The 19,872-nt window shown below is 36.9% G+C and overlaps 1 protein-coding gene across 3 annotated transcripts in view; it reads right to left on the bottom strand.

Moving 5' to 3' along the window:
- Positions 1-347: 347 nt before the first annotated feature.
- LOC103277060 (cytochrome P450 2C19-like) overlaps positions 348-19,872 on the bottom strand; it is a 22,426-nt gene continuing 2,901 nt past the window's right edge. For all 3 annotated transcript variants that reach the window (XM_008074498.1, XM_008074499.1, XM_021707255.1), the window contains 6 exons: positions 18,943-19,103; positions 17,619-17,795; positions 11,259-11,400; positions 7,524-7,711; positions 1,389-1,530; positions 348-553 (listed from right to left, as the gene is read on the bottom strand). In XM_008074498.1, the coding sequence (XP_008072689.1) occupies positions 372-553; positions 1,389-1,530; positions 7,524-7,711; positions 11,259-11,400; positions 17,619-17,795; positions 18,943-19,103 (992 nt within the window). In that variant the 3' untranslated portion in view covers positions 348-371. The remainder of the gene's footprint in view (positions 554-1,388; positions 1,531-7,523; positions 7,712-11,258; positions 11,401-17,618; positions 17,796-18,942; positions 19,104-19,872) is intronic.

Here is a 19,872-nt window from a genome sequence, read left to right as displayed (position 1 = left end):
GCCCAACAATTTACAGCACCTTTGATTTAGTACCTGGAGAGGAAATAGCTCAACATGATTATATACTAATCATTTTTCTCTCTTTTATACTGAAAACATCTTTTATACTGAAAACATTAGATTAATATTAACAAGTGTAGGGGTCAATAGAGTGTTAAAGGGTATGGAAAACACCAGATGTATTTGTGCAGTGAAACTGAGGAAACTTTCCTTAACAGAGGTCGGATGTTCATGAGATCACGAGGGAATGAGGAGATGTGAGACAGCATCTCAAAAAGGCATCACATACAGAATAAGGGAGGTGAAAGACATCTTAGAGGAGGGAGATTTGCCGAAGACAAGCTAGTAGCAGCCAGACCCTCTGTCCTTCTTCAGAGAGGAATAAAGCAGAGCTGGTAGGAGGGTGGCAAAGAAGCAAATCCTTTGGTAACTGGGGTGATGTCAAGGTCCTTTGGGTCAACCAGAGACTTCAGTTCAAAGTTCTGTAAGATGGTGGTCAGGAATAAAAACAATTCCATTCGGGCCAGGCCCTCTCCCACACAAATCCGTTTTCCTGAAAATAACAAGCACAGAAGGGAGTGACTCTTTTTTTAATAATTGTAATTGCAAAAAACACTATGTTTGTGACTGACACAAAGAGAATATACAGTAACTGTTTAAAGAACCATGGGATTGGATTGCTATTTCACCAAGCAGCTGATCTTACCTGTTACCCTTCGTTCTACAATATTATCAGCTACATACCAAACACTTCATTAAGTATTTACATATCATAACTCTTGTTCCCAGCCTGACATTCCATGATCTTCGCTTCCCCTCTTCCACTCCCTGTTCTCAGTTCCAGCCAAACACACTTTTCATCAACCTCTAGCACACTGTGAAGTTTCTAGTTTTAGATCATGCTGTTTTTTTCAGTCAAAATGCAGTTCTTTATACTACATTCAGGAAATAGGTCATATTTAATGTCCTTTTTACTCTCTTATGATCCCCTCAAGCAAGTAAATTTTATTCTTTCTGGGTTTCCACAACATCAGACACATGTTTCCACTGAAAAATAAGCTAGGATCTGACTGTGTCTTCATAAATTCATGTGAAAACTTAATCTCCAATGCAACAGTGCTAAAAGCTGTTGCCTTTGGGAGGTCAATAAATCATAAGAGTTCTGCTTTTTCAGTTTGGAAGCACCAGATCAATACCCAAAGTCCCACATATCTGGCCCAGTAATGTGGAGGTATCATGAGGGAGAAGCATATGGGCATTGGGAGTGGAAATCCTGATTATGTACAAAAATCAATTCTGCCAGCCCCAGATAAGGCACCATATAAGTTCCAAGTGAACCAAAAGGTGACTTTGTTCCCTGAGGTATAAATGGAAATCAATTTTTTTACCCGTCGAGAAAGGCATGAAGTAATCACTTTTCTTAAAGTTGCCACACTCATCCAGAAAGTGGCCAGGGTCAAACTTTTCTGGGTTGGGGAATTCTTTGTTGTCATGCAGCACAGATGTTAGAGATGTTAATATGGTCGTGCCCTAGAAACAACAGGCATAGATAGCACAAGTTATAAGGAGATAATAGAAGAAAAGGAAACAATGGCAACCACATGGTTAAATCTTTTTATCTATAGTTGGGAATACTATGATCCAAAGACAAGGAGTAACATTTTCAGACAGGCAGATCCAGTAACAAAAGGCATCAGTTTAGAAACAGGGACAGGGTTCTTCCTAAAGTAGCCTCTGATCACATTTGAAGTCCAGAGTATTAGGATACTTAGGTACTAAATTTTCTGAATGTTTTTATAACCAAGCTTGGACACTGGTGTTTGTACATGTTTGCTGCTTTGGTTCATCACTTCAGTTTTTGCAGATCTCATATTCACACTATGGTTTCATATGAAGTCTCTGGTGGCACCTGAAATGTCAGCAGTATCTGTCCACAGGTCATTTTGAAAATATGCATGATGTAGTTTAAAATGGCATCTTCAGAGATGGTAAAAAAAAAATAGCATATATAAAATTGTTAAATGAGCCAGTCTCGGTGGCTCAGCCTGTAATCCCATGCCTTTGGGAGGCTGAGGTGAGTAATTGCCTGAGCCCGCAGGTTCGAGACCCACCTGGGCAGCGAGACCTCATCTCTACAATAAATCAAAAAATTAGCCAGGTGTGGTAGTACGCGCCTGTAATTCTGGCTACAAGGAAGGCTGAGGTGGAAGGATCGCTGGAGCCCAGCAGTTCGAGGCTGCAGTGGCCATCAGAGGCCACTGTACTCCAGTCTGGGTGACAGAGTGAGACTCCAACACACACACACACACACAAACACACACAAAAACTGTTTAATGATTATCTTTGCCTTGCAATTTGTTTGCCTTAATTTTAAAATCCAGAGAAGTTATTCATTTCAGACTCGTGGCTTAAAAACACAGAAAGGATAATCACTTTGTAGCAATTTACACAGGAATCATCAAGTAGGCAAGGCTTAATCAAAGCTAATAATAAAAATAAAAATAAAACCTTTAGGTGCATAATTTGTGAAGCAGGATTTTCACACTGTCTTAAAGTACCATGCCACAGATTCTTTAAATTATATATAAAAAGAAGAAGAATGGAGAAATCTTGCAATGGAAAAGTCTGGCAGATACCGCTTTATTAGTTGAGGAACTCAGCATAACCAGTGATGCCATAAGGGATTTTATGTGTCCTTGCCTCACCAATGTGACTAGTAAGATAGTCAAACCACCTATGTAATTTTCTTGCCGAACTTGTTACTGGATTCTAATCTCTAGAGAACTATTGCACAAAACCAGCTTACAGAACATTTCAAATGACTACTGGCCTAGACTCTTCAAAAAGGTCAACTTACTGAAAGGAAACAAAGGAAAAGGATTTTCCTTTGTTACAAGAGTCTAGAGGGGCACGAAACCCAAATTCTGTGCTTATTTTTTGACTGAATAGTGAATTGCAACAAACTTTTTTTGAAAAAAAAGTGGTACATATACACAATGGAATATTATGCATCCATAAAGAACAAACATATGAACTTTGCAGCAACGTGGATGGAGTTACAGTCAATAATACTCAGTGAGCTATCACAGAAACAAAGAACAGAGTACCACATGCTCTCACTCATGAGCACACCCTGAACATTTACCATAATACTATAAGAAAGGGATTGGCAGTAGCGGGATACTGTCGGGGGTGAGGGGAATACAACATCAATAAGGGTATCTGATCTCAAAGTAAACAAATTGGGGACCAAAGGGAGGCCCAAACTTTACCTGTATTGTGTCCATTGTATACCTAATCCTGAACTGAGCCCCCCATATAAATATTTAAAAATCTGTGGTATAATAAATATTAATTTGTCTTTTTTAAAAAAGATGCAAAACCATATATATTTTCAAAATATGCTACCAAAATTATTGAAAGTTCAAAAAAAATTGAAGCATGCCCATTATTACTCTATATCATAAATAAAAAGTTATTTAAAATGTCTCATTGATCTAAATGTAAGAGCTGAAACTCTAAGGTCTAGAAAAAAAAGACAAATATTAAGACCTTGTGTTGGCAAATTTTCAAATAGAGCACAAAAGCACAAATCAACCTCACATATTTGCACAAAATTCTACTGAGTAAAAATGTCTTAAACTGAGGTCAATATACAGCACTCCATATGCAAATTCAGTCTGCCACTTGTTTTAATACTGTCCATAAGGCAGGAATACTTACACTGAGAAATGCAAATGAAGAATAATATATTTGAAACAAAACAACTTTATATAAAATTTTTATTTTCATTCAAATTGGAGCTTATTCATCTCCAATCATTATGCAGTGTCTATAACTGCTTTCCTGATATGCTACAATTGCAGAATTCAGTATTGCATCAGAAACCCCATGGCCTGAAAAGTCAACAATATTTAGAATCTTTCACTTCTCTTACTTCATTATAACTTGTTTTATTTATGTTTTCAGGGACCACCATATTAATATTTAGAATTTAGGAAAAAGTTTGAAAACTCTTGTCGTAGACCATTATCTCCATGTGGGTCAGTGGCTCCAGCCTGTGGCAGAAGAACTCGCTTTTTGGTGTATAAGAGGATGATCTCAAGTACATGATATTGTGTATTTCTATACTAGGCAATCCCATGCAGAAGAGAATGAATGGGACATTCCTTTGAGGCTCTAGGCTCACAGGGCTCAAAAGACACCAGGCACAGCATGGGCCACACTGCAGAGGATGAAGGAGTCACCTCAGCAGATTTAACACTTCATCCAAGCAGGTCCCCAGTGTTGATGCATTGAATGGAAAAGACAGTCAATCTTTATCTGATTCTTCAGTCTGTTTCTCATTTCATTCACTATGGGGAATAAACAAGTTTCATTAATATTACACTCAAAACCCAAATGTTGAAGAATACAAGTATTCTCCTGATGGTGTCCTTCGGTGAAAGTTAGGTTCAAGTCCTAACCCTTGTATCGAATCAGTGATTATCAGGGCAAGCACCATAACTTCTCACCATATGCTGAAATTAACTCAAGATTAATTAAACACTTAAATGTAAACCCTAAAACTATTAAAATCTTAAAATAAAACACATAAAAAAACACTTCTGGACTTTAGTCTAGACAAAAAATTCATGACAAAGACCTCAAAAGCACAGGCAAAATAAACAAGAATACATAACAGGAATTTACAAAACTAAAAAACTTCTATATAGCAAAAGCAATCATCAGCAGAGTGACGGGCCACCTGCAGAATAGGAAAAGAAATATTTGCAAACTGTACATCTGACTGAGGACCAATAACTAAAATCTACAAGGAATTTAAACATCTCAACAACAGCAAAACTACTTCATTGAAAAGTAAACAACTAGCATGAAGACACATTTTTAAAAGAAGACATAGAAGTGACCAGCACCATATGAAAAACTGCTGAACATCATTGATCACCAGAGAAATGCAAATCAAAACCACAGTGAAGTACCAACTTACACCAGGCAGAATAGCTATGATTAAAAAGTCAAAAAAGATGTTGGGAAGGGTGTGAAGAAAAAGGGATGGTCACACACTGTTAGTGGGAATTTAAATTAATACAACTTCCGTCAAAACAGTATAGAGATCACTCAAAGAACTAATAATTGAACTTCCATTTGATCCAGCAAACCTCCTACCATACCGGGATGACTAAAACATGTATATACATTTTAAGAGATGTTATATATGTATTACTTTTTGAAGTTGAATTGAATTAAGGTAGCAATGTGTAGTATGACGTTCACTCAAAATATGGCATTAATCTTTTGTTATCAATATATATTGACTATTACAATTTTAATACAATTTTTTTCTTAAAATGTGTATGCATGTTGTACCACCCTCTATGTATCTATCCAAAGGAACAAAAGTATTATATAGAAATGACAACTACATTTGCATGTTCATTGCAGCATTATTTACAATAGTAAAAACATGGAGCCAAATTAAGTGTCCATTAATGGATGACCGGATTGAAAAATGAGAGATATATAGACTAGATAGAGATAAAGATATTGATGCTAAAGATAGATAGATATTTATATAATGGAATGGAACTTAGTCATAAAACAGAACAAAGTCAGGTATGTTGCACCATCATGGATAAAACTAGAATCTGTTATTTTAAGTGAATTAACTCAGAAACAAAAAACCAAACACCACATGTCTTCACTTATATGTGGGAGCTACATAACGTGTACACTTTCACATAGAGACTGCATAATAGACACTGAAGCCTTGGAAGAGTGGAAGGGTGTGAGGGGAGTGAAGGATGAGAAATGTACTTAGTGGCTACAATGTACACCATTCAGGTTCTGGTTATACTAATAGCCCAGACTTCACTATTGAGAAACATATTCATGTAACAAAACAGTACTGTATTCCTTCAATCTAAATCTATCTATACTCTATCTATACCTATATGTCTAGCTCTGTCTCTGTCATCTGTATATAGATATAAATACTAAAACTCTGAACAATATGTAGCAAATCGTATCTTTGTGCATATGCATATATATTTTGGGAGGAAAGTGAAGTCAAAATATACAATCATATCAATAGATGATGGGAAACAATTGTATAAAATTGTATATATACTCATGATGAAAGTATATATACAAGTAAGAAAAGAGGGCAAACTTCTTTCATCTCATAAATAATAGCTAACAAAATCTACCAAAATCAAAATTCTCAATAGCAAAATAGTTAAGTATCCATCCATCCCTAGCAGTTCAGAAATAAAACAAGGCTGCCCACTATTACCAGTGCTGTTCAGAGCTATCCTGGAAATCTTTGTCAGTGCAATAGTGCAATAAAGAGAATTTAAGAACTGGAAAATAAGAAATAAAATAAATATTAACCCAGTAGCAAGATGTACACACAAATTTCAAAATAAATCTACAGATGAAGTATTATCAGTGATTAGTAAATTTAGCAAAACTCTTAGATTAAAATAATCAGAATTATAAAAATCAATACTATGTCAATATATCAGGTAAAAAGAAATGGAAATGGCATTTTATAAATTTATAACAACAACGAAAATATGACTGATCTCATAAAAATCTAGCAAGAGATTTGTAATCGCCTCACCGACACACATTACTAAAAATAAAAATAAAGGAAAGCCCAAACAAATTAGGAGCAAAACCATATTCATGAATTAAAAGAATCAAATGTGTCACAGTGGCAACTCTTTCTAAATTAATATGTAGATTTAATGACACCCTGATAGAAATCCAAGCCACGTATTCTGGAAAATTAACAAATTGATACTTTTAAATTTTATTTGGGAATGTAAACACCTGAGCGTAATCAAAATAATAAAGGACAAAATCATGGACTAACAGCAACCAGAATGCATTTAGAGCCTATCACACTCAGGGATCTATCACAGAAACAAAGAACAGAGTACCACATGTTCTCACTCATAAGTGGACCCTGAACATTTACCACGATACATTAAGAAACGGGTTGGCAAAAGCTGGAAACTGCCAGAGGAGGGGAAGGGGACATAGCAGTAACAAGGGTACCTGATCTCAAAACAGGCGAAATGGGGACCAAAGGGAGGCCCAAACTTTACCTGTATGATGACCACCGGCGTACCTAATCCTGAATTGTACCCCACATCTTTAAAATAAAAATAATCTGCAAGAAACAGAACAGATCTGGAGGGCACACTGCCAGGTACCAAATCATACTATAAAACTTTATAGCCCAAACCGGAAATAGCACAAAATCTGTCAATCTTCCACAAGTGTGCTTTACGCCTCGGTCATCATATGTTGATGGGGGACGTACTGACAGGTATCTAATCAAGTTATAAAACTTTAGAGCACAAACTGGAAACAGCACAAAGTCTGTCAATCCGCCACATGTATGGGGTCTTACACCTCTCTTATCGTGTGTTCACTTTGCTGGAAACTTGGAGCCGTATCACGAATTTGGGGCCTTCAAGAGCACCGAGATGCCGTGCGAGGAACAAGCTTACCTTGGGGATGAGGTAGTTCCTGAATTTAATGTCTCGGGTCACTGCATGGGGCAGGTTGGTGGGGATAAGGTCAATGTATCTCTGGACCTCATGAATCACAGCATCCGTGTAGGGCATGTGGCTCCTGTCCTGCATGCAGGGACTCCGGTCTCTGCCAATCACGTGGTCAATCTCTTTCCGGACTTTAGCTGATAAGACAAAAGGAAGAACGGATGGAAAATAGAAAGAAACGGCACATTTCCTATAGCAGTTTAGGGTTTCGTGAAGCATGATGAAAATGTTCTTATACTATTATAAATAGAAATTATAGTGCCGAATGTACATGTAGGTTTAAAGAAGGAATTGTTATAGCACAAATGCGTACAATTATGCCGTAGGCTAGGCATTAATATAAACTTATACATTTGCATACATTAGCATGTATAATAAGTAACAGAAATGAGGAAATGATGTTTGAAAATATAAAGACAGCATGTATTTAAGTCACAAAATAGCTGCCCTGCAAAAGCAAAAAAAAAATCACATATTGATTTTATATTAAAATAGCATGTGACATTTGAAAAATTAAAATCTACTCACAACTTTATGTGTGTGTATTTGTGTGCCTCTATGTGTGTTTGCATTTATAATAGTATTCTCAGGCAACCACCCCTTCGGGTCCCCTCCCACTGTGGGAACTTTTCTGTCCCCTGAATAGACCCGGCTTTAAAACGAATTTTGGTAAATAGTTTTCTCCTCTTCCTTGCACTTTCCAGTGTTGTCACTTTGAACGTTCTATTAGAGTAGCTTTAAAAGAAAGTATCTATATTTTTAAATAAGACTGTTTCTTTCTCTTACTTACTCATTTGTAGACAATATTTAATGATTTACTCTTATGAGATATAAGAATTTTTATCTCCTTCTTCACCTCATATTGAATACACTTTCAAACACACATGCACACTCACTTCCCCTCACTCCATTTTTCAGAAAGTGTCTAGACCACAGTTTTAATTGTATAAACATTCATTGCTGAGATCACCCTGGCTGCATGCATGTGCTTCCCTAGTAAGACAACGGAGACTGCATTTCGTTTTTGGCAATTTCTTCAACTTAACCATGTCTCTTTATTTCAATTTGTAAATTTCCCCATTTAGAATTGCTTACAAATGTTCAGATAGAAATTTGAAACTATCAGTAATCTTTTTTAGTTATTGGGAACCCTCATAACATCTGTGACATCTCTTTTGTTCTTGGTGTCTCCCTTCACAGCTGCATTATCCTCCTTGCCCTTTCTGAAGAGGTTGTTTTCTGAGCGTGGTGCCCAGCTGTCTCCCTGACACTCTCATTCTCCTACATGAAATCTACAGATTCTTGGGTCCAGTGACTTCCTCTGACACGAGTTCAGACATTTGGATGAAGCACATCCTTCAATATTTTTCTGAGGAATGGAAAATAGAAGGCAATATTTTTGGCAAATGGGCCAAAGTTTGAAAATACAATTCTTCTAATAAGGCACAAGATAATAGCTACTCTTGAGAATTCTGGCACTTCTAATCTTTTTTATGTGACCTAATAGATCTCTGATTTTTTGATTTTCCCTTTAGTCCTAATGTTCTGAAATTTTATGATCCTGTATCTTTGGGAGGATATTTTTACTTCATTCCCTTTACTGGAAACTTGGAAATAATTTTCTATTAAAATAAAACAATATATGCTGCATAATCCCAGTGCTTTGAGAGGCCTAGGTGAGAAGATTGCTTGAGGTCAGAGCTTTGAGATAAGCTTGAGCAACTTAACAACACCCCATCTCTACAGAAAAACAGAAGTTAAAAAGTGTTAAAAATGAGCTGGTTGCAGTGGCAAGCACCTGTAGTCCCAGCTAGTCAAGAGACTGAGGCTGGAGGATTGCTTGAGCCCGGAGTTCAAGGCTGCAATGAACTATGATCACGTCACTGCACTCCAGCCTGTATGACAATGTGAGATGCTGTCACACAAAAAAAGAGGTGCAGACACCTTTTCTCTAGAGTTGTTTCCTCTCTGAAGTATAAAATACGCTGCCAAGCTATATTCACAATAGCAAAAACATGGAACCAGCCATGTTGCCCATTGAGGCTGGACTGGATTTTAAAAATGTGGTACATAGACACAATGAAATATTATGCAACTAACAAGAAGGACAAACATATGGACTTCGCAGCAACTTAGATGGATTTAGAGTCGATCATACTCAGTGATCTATCACAGAAACAAAGAAGAGAACACCATATGTTCTCACTTATAAGCGGAACTTGAACAATTATAATTCTATAACAAAGCAATTGGTAGCAGTGGGAAACTGTCAGAGGTGGGTTGGTGGGATTGGCAGTTGAGGGAAACTGCTAGGGGAGGGAGGGGCACACCTCATCTCAAGGGTCCATGCGTAACAAACGTTTGCATACCTAACCCAGAATTGTACCCAACATCTTTATAATTTTTTTTTTTAAAGACAAGCTGCTGAATTTCAGGAAGCACAATGGAGGAAAGAGATTAAGAGTCTCTGAATTCAATGAATGGACTCTTACCAAACTTCCTTTTTTAGTCCTACACTTCACATTTTCACTGTGACTGCTCAGTATCCTTGAGTACAGAGCTACCTTGGCTGAATTACTCAAGAGTGAGACTCCCTCTTCCTCTGGGAGAAATCAATTACTTGATGAAAAGAGGTGTGGAAGGAACCTGGACAGGGAGAGCCTCCTCTTTCAGCCTCATTGTTTACCTTCTTTGACACTTGGTACCTTCAAATACTGAATCTTATAGGGATTGTAGGGGCAGAAGTTATCTTTTCCTCCTTGATAAACCTTTCTTTTCTGATTTTTAGGCTACAACTTCATCCTCTGCACTAAGTCATTTATCCTCCCTCCATCTGCTCTCTGTGTTCCTGAAACTTTTTGGAGAGCTTGGTGGTTGTTTTCTGTGGTACTTTCTTTTTAATTAGAAGGCCTAATTCCTCTTATATTTTAATTACATCATAGTCATTTTAATGGTACCCTTATTCAGCAAAATAATACTTCTTATTTGCTGCATAACTGCCACTTTTGGAAAAATTAATAATTAGAGATGTTCACAAAAAAATACAATTATTGACTTTACCTTAAAATTCTTATTTTCCAAACACCAGTATTATAAAAAAAAATTTAGGTGGATATTCCACCTAAATGGAACATCTTTTAGGTACATTTGCTGTCTAAATGAAAGCCCCTTTCTTATGAATCTAGCATTTTATAATTCTTCCCAGACTGGAATTTATCATAGGCATCCTCAGTAAATTTTTAGGATTTCTACTAACGTTTCAATAAGAAGAGTTTCCATTTTTCCTACTCCACCATTAGAACATGAAATTTCTTCAGTAAGAGAGAAGATATTCTCAAGAATCCACAGGATGCTCAAAGTGGTCTTTTCATAATAATGCCAACACACAATCTCAGGCCAAATGATACTGACTCTGCCTGCCACAAATGCCCTCCCTAGATTCCAGACCCCACACCAGAGCTCTATTGCTTTTTCTGCTGTCTTGCATTGTCACTTCTCTCAGTTTCCGCCCGTATTGTGAAAAGTCCCATTTGAAGAACATCATGAAATTTTGACAGCTTTTAGCTGGTGGAACAGAAGTATATGTCATGAAACTTCTCCAGTAGAAACAAGATGTAGGATACTGGCAGCAACTTTCGAACATTTTTCTCTGAAATTCACTTTGCGAGTCATGTGTGGTCATACCTGCCACTTCAGGGTGTTTCAGCAGAAGCAGGAGAGCATATCTCAGGGTTGTGCTTGTTGTCTCCGTCCCAGCTCCGAACAAATCATTTACAGTGTTTACCAAGTTTTCAATAATAAATTCAGATTGCTGGTTGTGCTTTTCCTAGAAATGATTTGATACATTTGTCTGATAAATTGCTTGCCAGCATATTTAATGACAGTGAATACAAAATAACTCGCCTTGGTATAACAATAGTCAACACAGAAACTGAAGAGTATAGTATTAGGACAAAAACAGCTTGATGGTAATAGCGAGGATTATTTGACCCAAACACTGTTTCCCAATTTCTTATTCCATGCTTGCCTTAAAATGTCATTCAGCCAATACTTTTCAGCTCAATGAGTCAAGCAGTATATTTCTTTTATGAAAAAGATAAGCAGAAGGCTATATATTGGTGCCACTTATATTTCCTTCTTCTTATTCAAAACGTCAATGTGAAATAGGGAGTAGAATAGACCTCATCTTGGACATGAGGATTTAGTCATAAAAATAAAGTCTAGGCCGGGTTCGGTGGCTATGGGAAATGCTATAAGCTCAAAATTATGTATAGTTATGCTCAAAAACAGTTGATACCAGTAAAACCGCCCAGAAATTCTGTGGGAAGAACTGATAGGAACTCTGGAAAAGGGAATAGTCTATAGGATCCAAAGATGGGCACAACTCAGGAATCACTTTCAGAAGGTGACAAGATGGCAGTGAACGACATGGGCTGAATCCCTAGGTGGCAGAGATCAGTGGAAGAACCAAACCCTCTTAAACTTGCTAAGGTTTGGAGAAACTGAAGAGGCATGAGCATGTTAAAAGTGTCGTATTAAAAGCAAACAACTCATTGTTGTAACAACATGGAAGGGAGTCTTTGAGATGCATTGCATTAGAAAGTTATACTTATCCCTCCAGGACCCAATATCCACTGGAAATTTCTGCAAATATCTCATGCAGAATAACCTAACTCATTCAAATATGAGGGTTTTTTTTAAAAAAAGAAATTAATACAGCACTCATAGTGATAGTGTATACTTTCAAATATGAGAAACAGCATAAAACAGTTTTATAGACAGTGTTCGCTAATAATATGTTTTTATGGGTTGGTATTTCAATGTGAAACCTATTCAGTAAATGGTGCTGGGAAAACTGGCTGGGCACATGCAGAAGATTGTAACAGGACCCCTATATATCCCCATGCACAAAGGTTAACTCCAAATGGATCAGAGACCTAAATGTAAGACCTCAAGCCATAAGAACCTTAGAAAATAAAGGAAATACCCTCATGGAAATCAGAACAGGCATCCAATTCCTGAACAAAACCAAAACCCACAGGTCATAAGAGAGAAGATAGACAAGTGGGATCTAATTAAACTGACAAGCTTCTGCAAAGCCAAAGAAACCATCAAGAGAGTAGGGAGACAGCCTACAGACTGAGAAAAAGGATTTGTCAACTCCAGGTCTGACAAAGGCTTAACATCCTGGACCTACAAAGAACTCAAACGTGCTGAAAAGAAAAAAACAAACAACCCCATTATAAATGGGCAATAGACATGAACAGACACTTCACAAAAGAAGACATCTGAGCAGCCAACAAACACATGAAGAAATGCTCAACCTCACTAATCATCAGGGAGATGCAAATCAAAACCACACTGAGATACCACCTAACTCCAGTCAGAATGGCAATTATCAACAACTCAAAAATAACAGCTGCTGGAGAGGGTGTGGCGAAAAGGGAACAGTTCTACACTGTTGGTGGGAGTGTAAACTAGTGCAACCTCTCTAGAAAGCAGTGTGGTGATTCATAAAAGCTTTAAAAATTGACCTTCCATACGACCCTGCAATCCCCCTACTGGGAATATACCCTGAAGAATGCAAATCACTCTATAAAAAAGTTACCTGCACACGTATGTTTATTGCAGCATTGTTCACAATAGCAAGAACCTGGAAGCAACCATGCTGCCCATCAAAATAGGACTGGAATAAAAAATTGTGGTGCATATACACGATGGAATACTACACAGCCATAAAAAAGAACAAAATCATGAATTTCGCAGCAACCTGGATGGAACTAGAGTCAATAATACTGAGTGACCTCTCACAGAAACAAAGATCTGAATATCACATGTTCTCACTCATATAATGGACCTTGACATCCAATTTAATACTATAAGAAAATGACTGACGGTACTGGGAAACTATGGGGGGGAGGGAGATGGGATTAACAGTAGCAAATATCTGTTTGGGAATGGGGAAACACCTCTTATCAACAGGTGCCTGAATGAAACGTAATTGTACACCTAACCCTTAACTGTACCCCACAAAACCATAATAAAAAATATTGATCATAAAAAAATAAATAAATAAATAAATACATAACAAAGTTACTGCCACTGTGAAAGAACAAAAGTAGAAAGTATAACAATTGCCGGGCTCGGTGGCTCAACCTGTAATCCCGCACTTAGGGAGACCGAGGTGAGTGGATTGCCTGAGCCCGTGGGTTCGAGACCCGCCTGGGCAACTTGGTGAGACCTCATCTCTACAATAAATCAAAAAATTAGCCAGGCGTGATAGCGCACGCCTGTAATTCCAGCTACTTGGAAGACTGAGGCGGAAGGATCACCGGAGCCAAGCAGGTCGAATCTGCAGAGGCCGGGAGCAGCCACTGCACTCCAGTCTGGGCGACAGAGTGAGACTCCAACTCAAAAAAAAAAAAAAAGTATAACAATTAAGCAAAAGGTGGCCAGACTACAGCAGAAATTAAAATGAGAACTAGCAAAACTAAAAAAAAATAGAAAAAAGATTACAAAACTAGACAAAATTAAATGTCTTTTAGATTAAAATTTTAAAGACAAACTTAAAAGTCATTTTAATTAAGGTTAAATGAAGAAGATCAAAAGGAGATAAGTAAGTTTAATAAAACAAATCAAGAAAGAAATTATATAATATAATGTTAATACTATATAATGCAATATTAAGACCATTAAAAGGTATAAAATAGAGTAAAGGCTTGCCTGCACACACATAAAGTTCCTGAAAAGGAAACCACAAAAGTCTCCAAGAGGATAATTTTAAAATATAGTTCAAGAAATGGACTTAGAATCTATATTACTGTGTGATCTATCATGGAAACAAAGAACTGAGTAGCACATGTTCTCACTCATAAGCAGACCTTGAACAAGTACTATAATACTATAAGAATGGCACTGGCAGTAGTTAGAAACTGCCAGGGTAGGGGGACACACCTCATCAGCAAAGATACCTGCATAATGACCATTTGTATACCTAACCCAGAATTTTTTTAAGATGAATTATATATATATATATATATAATTTATATATATGTATATTTCAAGCAAATGCTCCTTTTCAAAAAGACATGCAACTCTAGATATTGAAAGGGCACACCATGTCCAGGGAAAATTAAACACAACATTTAAGCACCAAGTCACAATCTAGTAAAGTTTGGGGGCCTTAAAGAAAAATAGAAACCTTGGGGCAGCGAGCTCAAAAGATCAATTACTTATACTTCTTCATATCAACAGACCCTGCCAGAATACACTGATTGACAATAAAAGACATGCAAGAAGAGAGGAATAAAGCCAAGAATTTTATATCCAGTTATACTGAACTTCTAGAATAAGAGTTACCAAGTTTTGCACACATAAGATCTGAATGAATATTCTTCTCATTAGCTTTTCTTGTGGAAACTGTCAGAGTACACATTCCAGCCATCCAAGAGAAATGTTGACAAAAGGGTTAGTGGTAATTACTAAATGCATATTTACTGCAAAACGGAGATGAAAACAAGAGTGGGGATAAGGATGACATAACAGAACATCAATATTCTATGTTTTGATCATGTGAAAATTATACAACCAATAAAAATGAGAAAACAGGAAGAAAAGTTGGATAAAACCAGTTCACCACAAAATGCTAGTGAACAAAATCAAGAAGCAAGTCGGGCTCGGTGGTTCAGCCTGTAATCCCACACTTTTGGGAGGCTGAGTGTGAGTGGATTGCCTGAGCCCATGGGTTCGAGACCCGCCTGGGCAGCGACCTCATCTCTACAATAAATCAAAAAATCAGCAGGGTATGGTAGCGCATTCCTGTAATTCTGGCTAATTAGAAGGCAGAGGTGGAAGGATCACCGGAGCCCAGCAGGTCAAGGCTGCGGTGGCCGGGAGAGGTCACTGCCCTCCAGTCTGGGTGACAAAGTGAGACTCCAACTCAAAAAAAAAAAAATCAAGAAGCACATCAAAAAGATATTTTGCCATAATTAATTGCGAATCACCCCAAGGATACAAGGATGATTCAACATATACAAATCATAGACTTGATACATCACACCAACAGCATGAAGGACAAAGTCATATTGTTACCTCAGTTGACACAGAAAATGCATTTTATAAAATTCCACATCCTTTTGTGATGAAAACTCTCAACAAACTAGGTATAGAAGTAATATATCTCAACACAATGAAGCCCACATATGACAAACACGGCGCTAATATCATACAGAACAAATCAGAATAAAGATTTGTCTTTAAGTTCCAAAATAAGACAAAGATGACCCCTTTTAGCACTCACAGTCAGTATAGTACAGTAAGTCCTCAACAGAGCAAATAGCCAAGGAAAATAAATAAAGGGCATCCAAACAAAAAAAGAAGAAGTCAAGTTGTCCTTGTCTGCAGATGGCATAATCCTAAAATTCATGTGGGGATTCAAGGGACTCAGAATAGCCAAAAAAATGATTAAAATGAACAAGAAACTATAAGGATTCACCCTTCAATTTTAAAACTTTTAATAAAACTGTATAAATTAACCTTTTTAAAACAATGTACCACTGGTATAAGGCCAGACATACAGATTAATAGAGTTGAATTGAGAGCTCACAAACAAATTTTTACATTTGCAGTCAATTGATTTCTGACAAGGATGCCAAGGCAATTCAGCAGGGAAAAAAAACTTTTCCACAAATAATGGAGCGACAATGGGTTTTATGCCAACAGGTTACATGATAATATACCTGGAGGATCTCAAACCATTCTACACAAAATATACCTGCGCACGTATGTTTGTTGCAGCTCTATTCACAATAGCAAAATCATGGAACCCGCCATGCTGCCCATTGAAGCTGGACTGGATAAAAAAAATGTGGTACATATACACAGTGGAATATTATACAACCATAAAGAAAAACAAACATATGGACTTTACAGCAACTTGGATGGATTTAGAGTCAATCATACTAGTGATATATCACAGAAACAAAGGACAGAGTACCATATGTTCTCACTCCTAAGCAGACCTTGAACAACTATCATAATACTGTAAGAAAAGGATTGGGGATGGTGGAAAACTGCCAGGGGAAGAAGGCTGAGATTGGCAAATGAGAGAAACTGCTAGGGGCAAGAGGGGTACACCTCATTAACCAGAGTACCTGCATAATCAACATTTGCATACCTAACCCTGAATTGTGCCCCACATCTTTATAATAAAAATAATAATTTTTTTAAAAAAGAAACCAGTCTCCAACTCATTATCTCTGCAAATTGACTTTAGGTACCACTCATTTAAAGCTTCTCTCTTCCATCTAACTACTCCTTCCAACCACACACCACTGCACTTCTACACAAGCCAGTCAATCCATCTGAAAACCCTCCCCTGTTCCTCATTACAAATATTTGACACCTATTTCAACCTGCAGCACATGCAGGAAGCCATCCTATGTCAAGTCATTCTTTTCCATTCTGCCGTACAGTGTGTAATGATATTGTTTATTTTCATCCTGTGGCACGATATTTTCCATTTTGTTTTCTCTTTTTTTTTGAGTTGGAGTCTCACTCTGTCGCCCAGACTGGAATGCAGTGGCTGCTCCCGGCCACCGCAACCTGGACCTGCTAGGCTCCGGCGATCTTTCCGCCTCATCCTTCCGAGTAGCCGGAATTACAGGCGCACGCTACCACGCCCAGATAATTTTTTTATTTATTGTAGAGACGAGGTCTCGGCTGCCCAGGCGGGTCTCAAATATTTTGCATTTTCTAACCTGTTTGTAATTGTTTCCACTTCATCTGCAGTGTCTATTTTGTTCTTTTTCGGTATATTATTTATTATAAGAATTGGGCAATGTATTCTAATTACTTAACAATTTAATTTTATATTTTCCATGAGAAGTACTGCAGATTCATACACATAAGAAAAACTTAATGTTGCTCTCAAGCGATACCCTCTGACCATTTAAACATCCCTTGGAAACGTGAAAGTATTCAATGCACAAGCACTAACAAAATGCATAAACACTCACATAACTGAACTGTTGCTAACATTTTTACCTGCTTCATTTTTATCAGGAAACAATCAATAAAGTCCCGAGGGTTGTTAACGTCCAGAGATTCTTGGTTTTCTTTTACCTTTTTCAAAACATAACTTTTTATAGATTCCATATTTCTAAGTAATTTGTTATGAATCCCTGGCAAATAATCAATGATAACAGGGTAATGGTTGCAAATCTGAAGAAGAAAACAATAATTTATTAAACAAAAAACATTTAATACAGTCATATATACCATTTATCAATCTATAGTTAGAAAATATAGCTATAAATATACATAAAATGTGGTGTCTATCTTGGGGGAATTTTTATTGTGCATATGTAGCAATTCTCTATACCTGTAAAAAGATCTGAGGAAGAAAATTCTGACCAGAAAATCAAAAATAATAATTTCCTAGACTTATATATCAATTCTCTCATATTTTGCACAAATTCTTTCCTGCAACCTTAAAATATAAGATGGCATGAATAACTGTAATTCACAGTTTGTAGATTTCAGCAGAGGTTAGGAGAGTTTAGGCCACCTGGTTGAGAGCACTAAGAGAGTCCTTGCTGCTTTTACTCCTATCAAACAGCCTCAGAAATAGAATCAGTATTTTAGAAGAGGGAAGGACACAAAAATACCTTGAAACCTAACTATGTACCAGTGTAGTTAGGCGACACCTCTAGGATCCTACAATTACCAATTAGGCAGGAATGTAGACATGCCAATTCAGTGCAGGGAAAAGCTGTGATGTTTGTTTATGGCTCAAATGCCATAAAACTAATAATTTTTGTCATTACCAATCCAGTTATCTTGTCAACTCGAATACCAACTGAGGCATCAAACACTGCTGCCCTACTCAGTGTTTTCTGGAAGCTTCTATGGCCTAAAATATTCTCCTTCCTTGAAAGGCATGGACTGTTCTTAAATTAGAATATTTTTGACAAGTAATATGACTAACAGGTCTCTAAGTGTTGATTGAAGAAAAAGTCCTGTGGGTAATGAAAGCCTTTGAAAGGGGTCTGGATGTCTATTGAATGATATGGGCCTGTTTGGGGGCTGTCACCAAAGTACTTTATAGAAACTAAACTTTGGGATAAAGTGGAAATATGTGCATGAAGCTTACAGATTTGAAAGCCAGTCCTATACTTAGACATTGATTTTCTGTGTGTAAAATAAAGGCACAATCATCCTTCTTAGATGTTCACTCCATGACTCTCTGGGTAAGAGTGTAGTACTCAAACATACACTTCACAGCTTGGTTCATATGAAGTTTTGGACTCATGAACGAGAGAGAGAGAATAAATGATTTCTCAAGAAAAAAAAGAATTCTTAGCCTCACCTGCATCCATGGGGAGCTCACAATCATGGTATTTTCATTAAATTTTTCTAACAAGTTAAGAAAATCTTCATCTTTATAATCAAAACGATTCTGGAAAATAATGGAGCAGATCACATTGCAGGGAGCACAGCCCAGTATAAAAGTGGGATCACAAGGTGAGGCTAGAGAATGCAAAACATTTTAAATACCATTAGAGCATAGATATAGTACAATTTATCTTTACAAGTAAAGGCAGATTATAAATTTTAAAAAATATTTGATCTACAAATTCCCTAAACATCAAAAAATTCTGCATGTATAAAATCAACAGTACATCACTTTTACATTAAAACTGAGTTGACCGCTACAATCTAGCTCTTGGTTCAGATTTTTCTAATACTCAATTCATAACCATTGCCTTTATGTGTACCCTTTTAACCCAAGTTGTGTATTATTTTGGAAATTTTTAAAAATACAGTTTTTAAAAACCTAATGTATACAAATTTTCAGAGCAGAATCACATCTGTCTACAAACCCTGTTGACAATAAACTACTGAGAGTTAAAAAAAGATTGAGTTGGCCATTAGTTTGGCCAAGTCAATCTTTTACATGTAAAGAAATTAAACCATAGCAAATGTTTTCTTTTATGTTGGAGGGTCTCTAAAATGAAATTGTTGTAATGAAGTTATCAATAAAGTGTCTATGTTATGAGCATCCAAATTCATATCTATAGACCCGAAATAAGAGTGACTTGAACTGAAAATGTCCTGAATAAATGATAAAATATTGAACATTAGAAAATCTGTTGAGTAAGCTGCTTCTGTGCTGGGCTCTTTAGAACATTACAATGCTCCAAGTTCTGAGTTTTATTTTAGCCAAGAAGCTGAGGGGAGGGGTAACTTGGAAACCCTTGGGAAATATGTGTGTGTGTGTGTGTGTGTGTGTGTTTGT

This window comes from Carlito syrichta, unplaced genomic scaffold, assembly GCF_000164805.1.
Source record: "Carlito syrichta isolate Samal-C Ts95f unplaced genomic scaffold, Tarsius_syrichta-2.0.1 Scaffold316473, whole genome shotgun sequence".
Classification (NCBI taxonomy): Eukaryota; Metazoa; Chordata; class Mammalia; order Primates; family Tarsiidae; genus Carlito; species Carlito syrichta.
The sequence above is the reverse complement of the archived record's forward strand: the minus strand, read 5'-3'. Positions and strand labels throughout refer to the sequence as shown.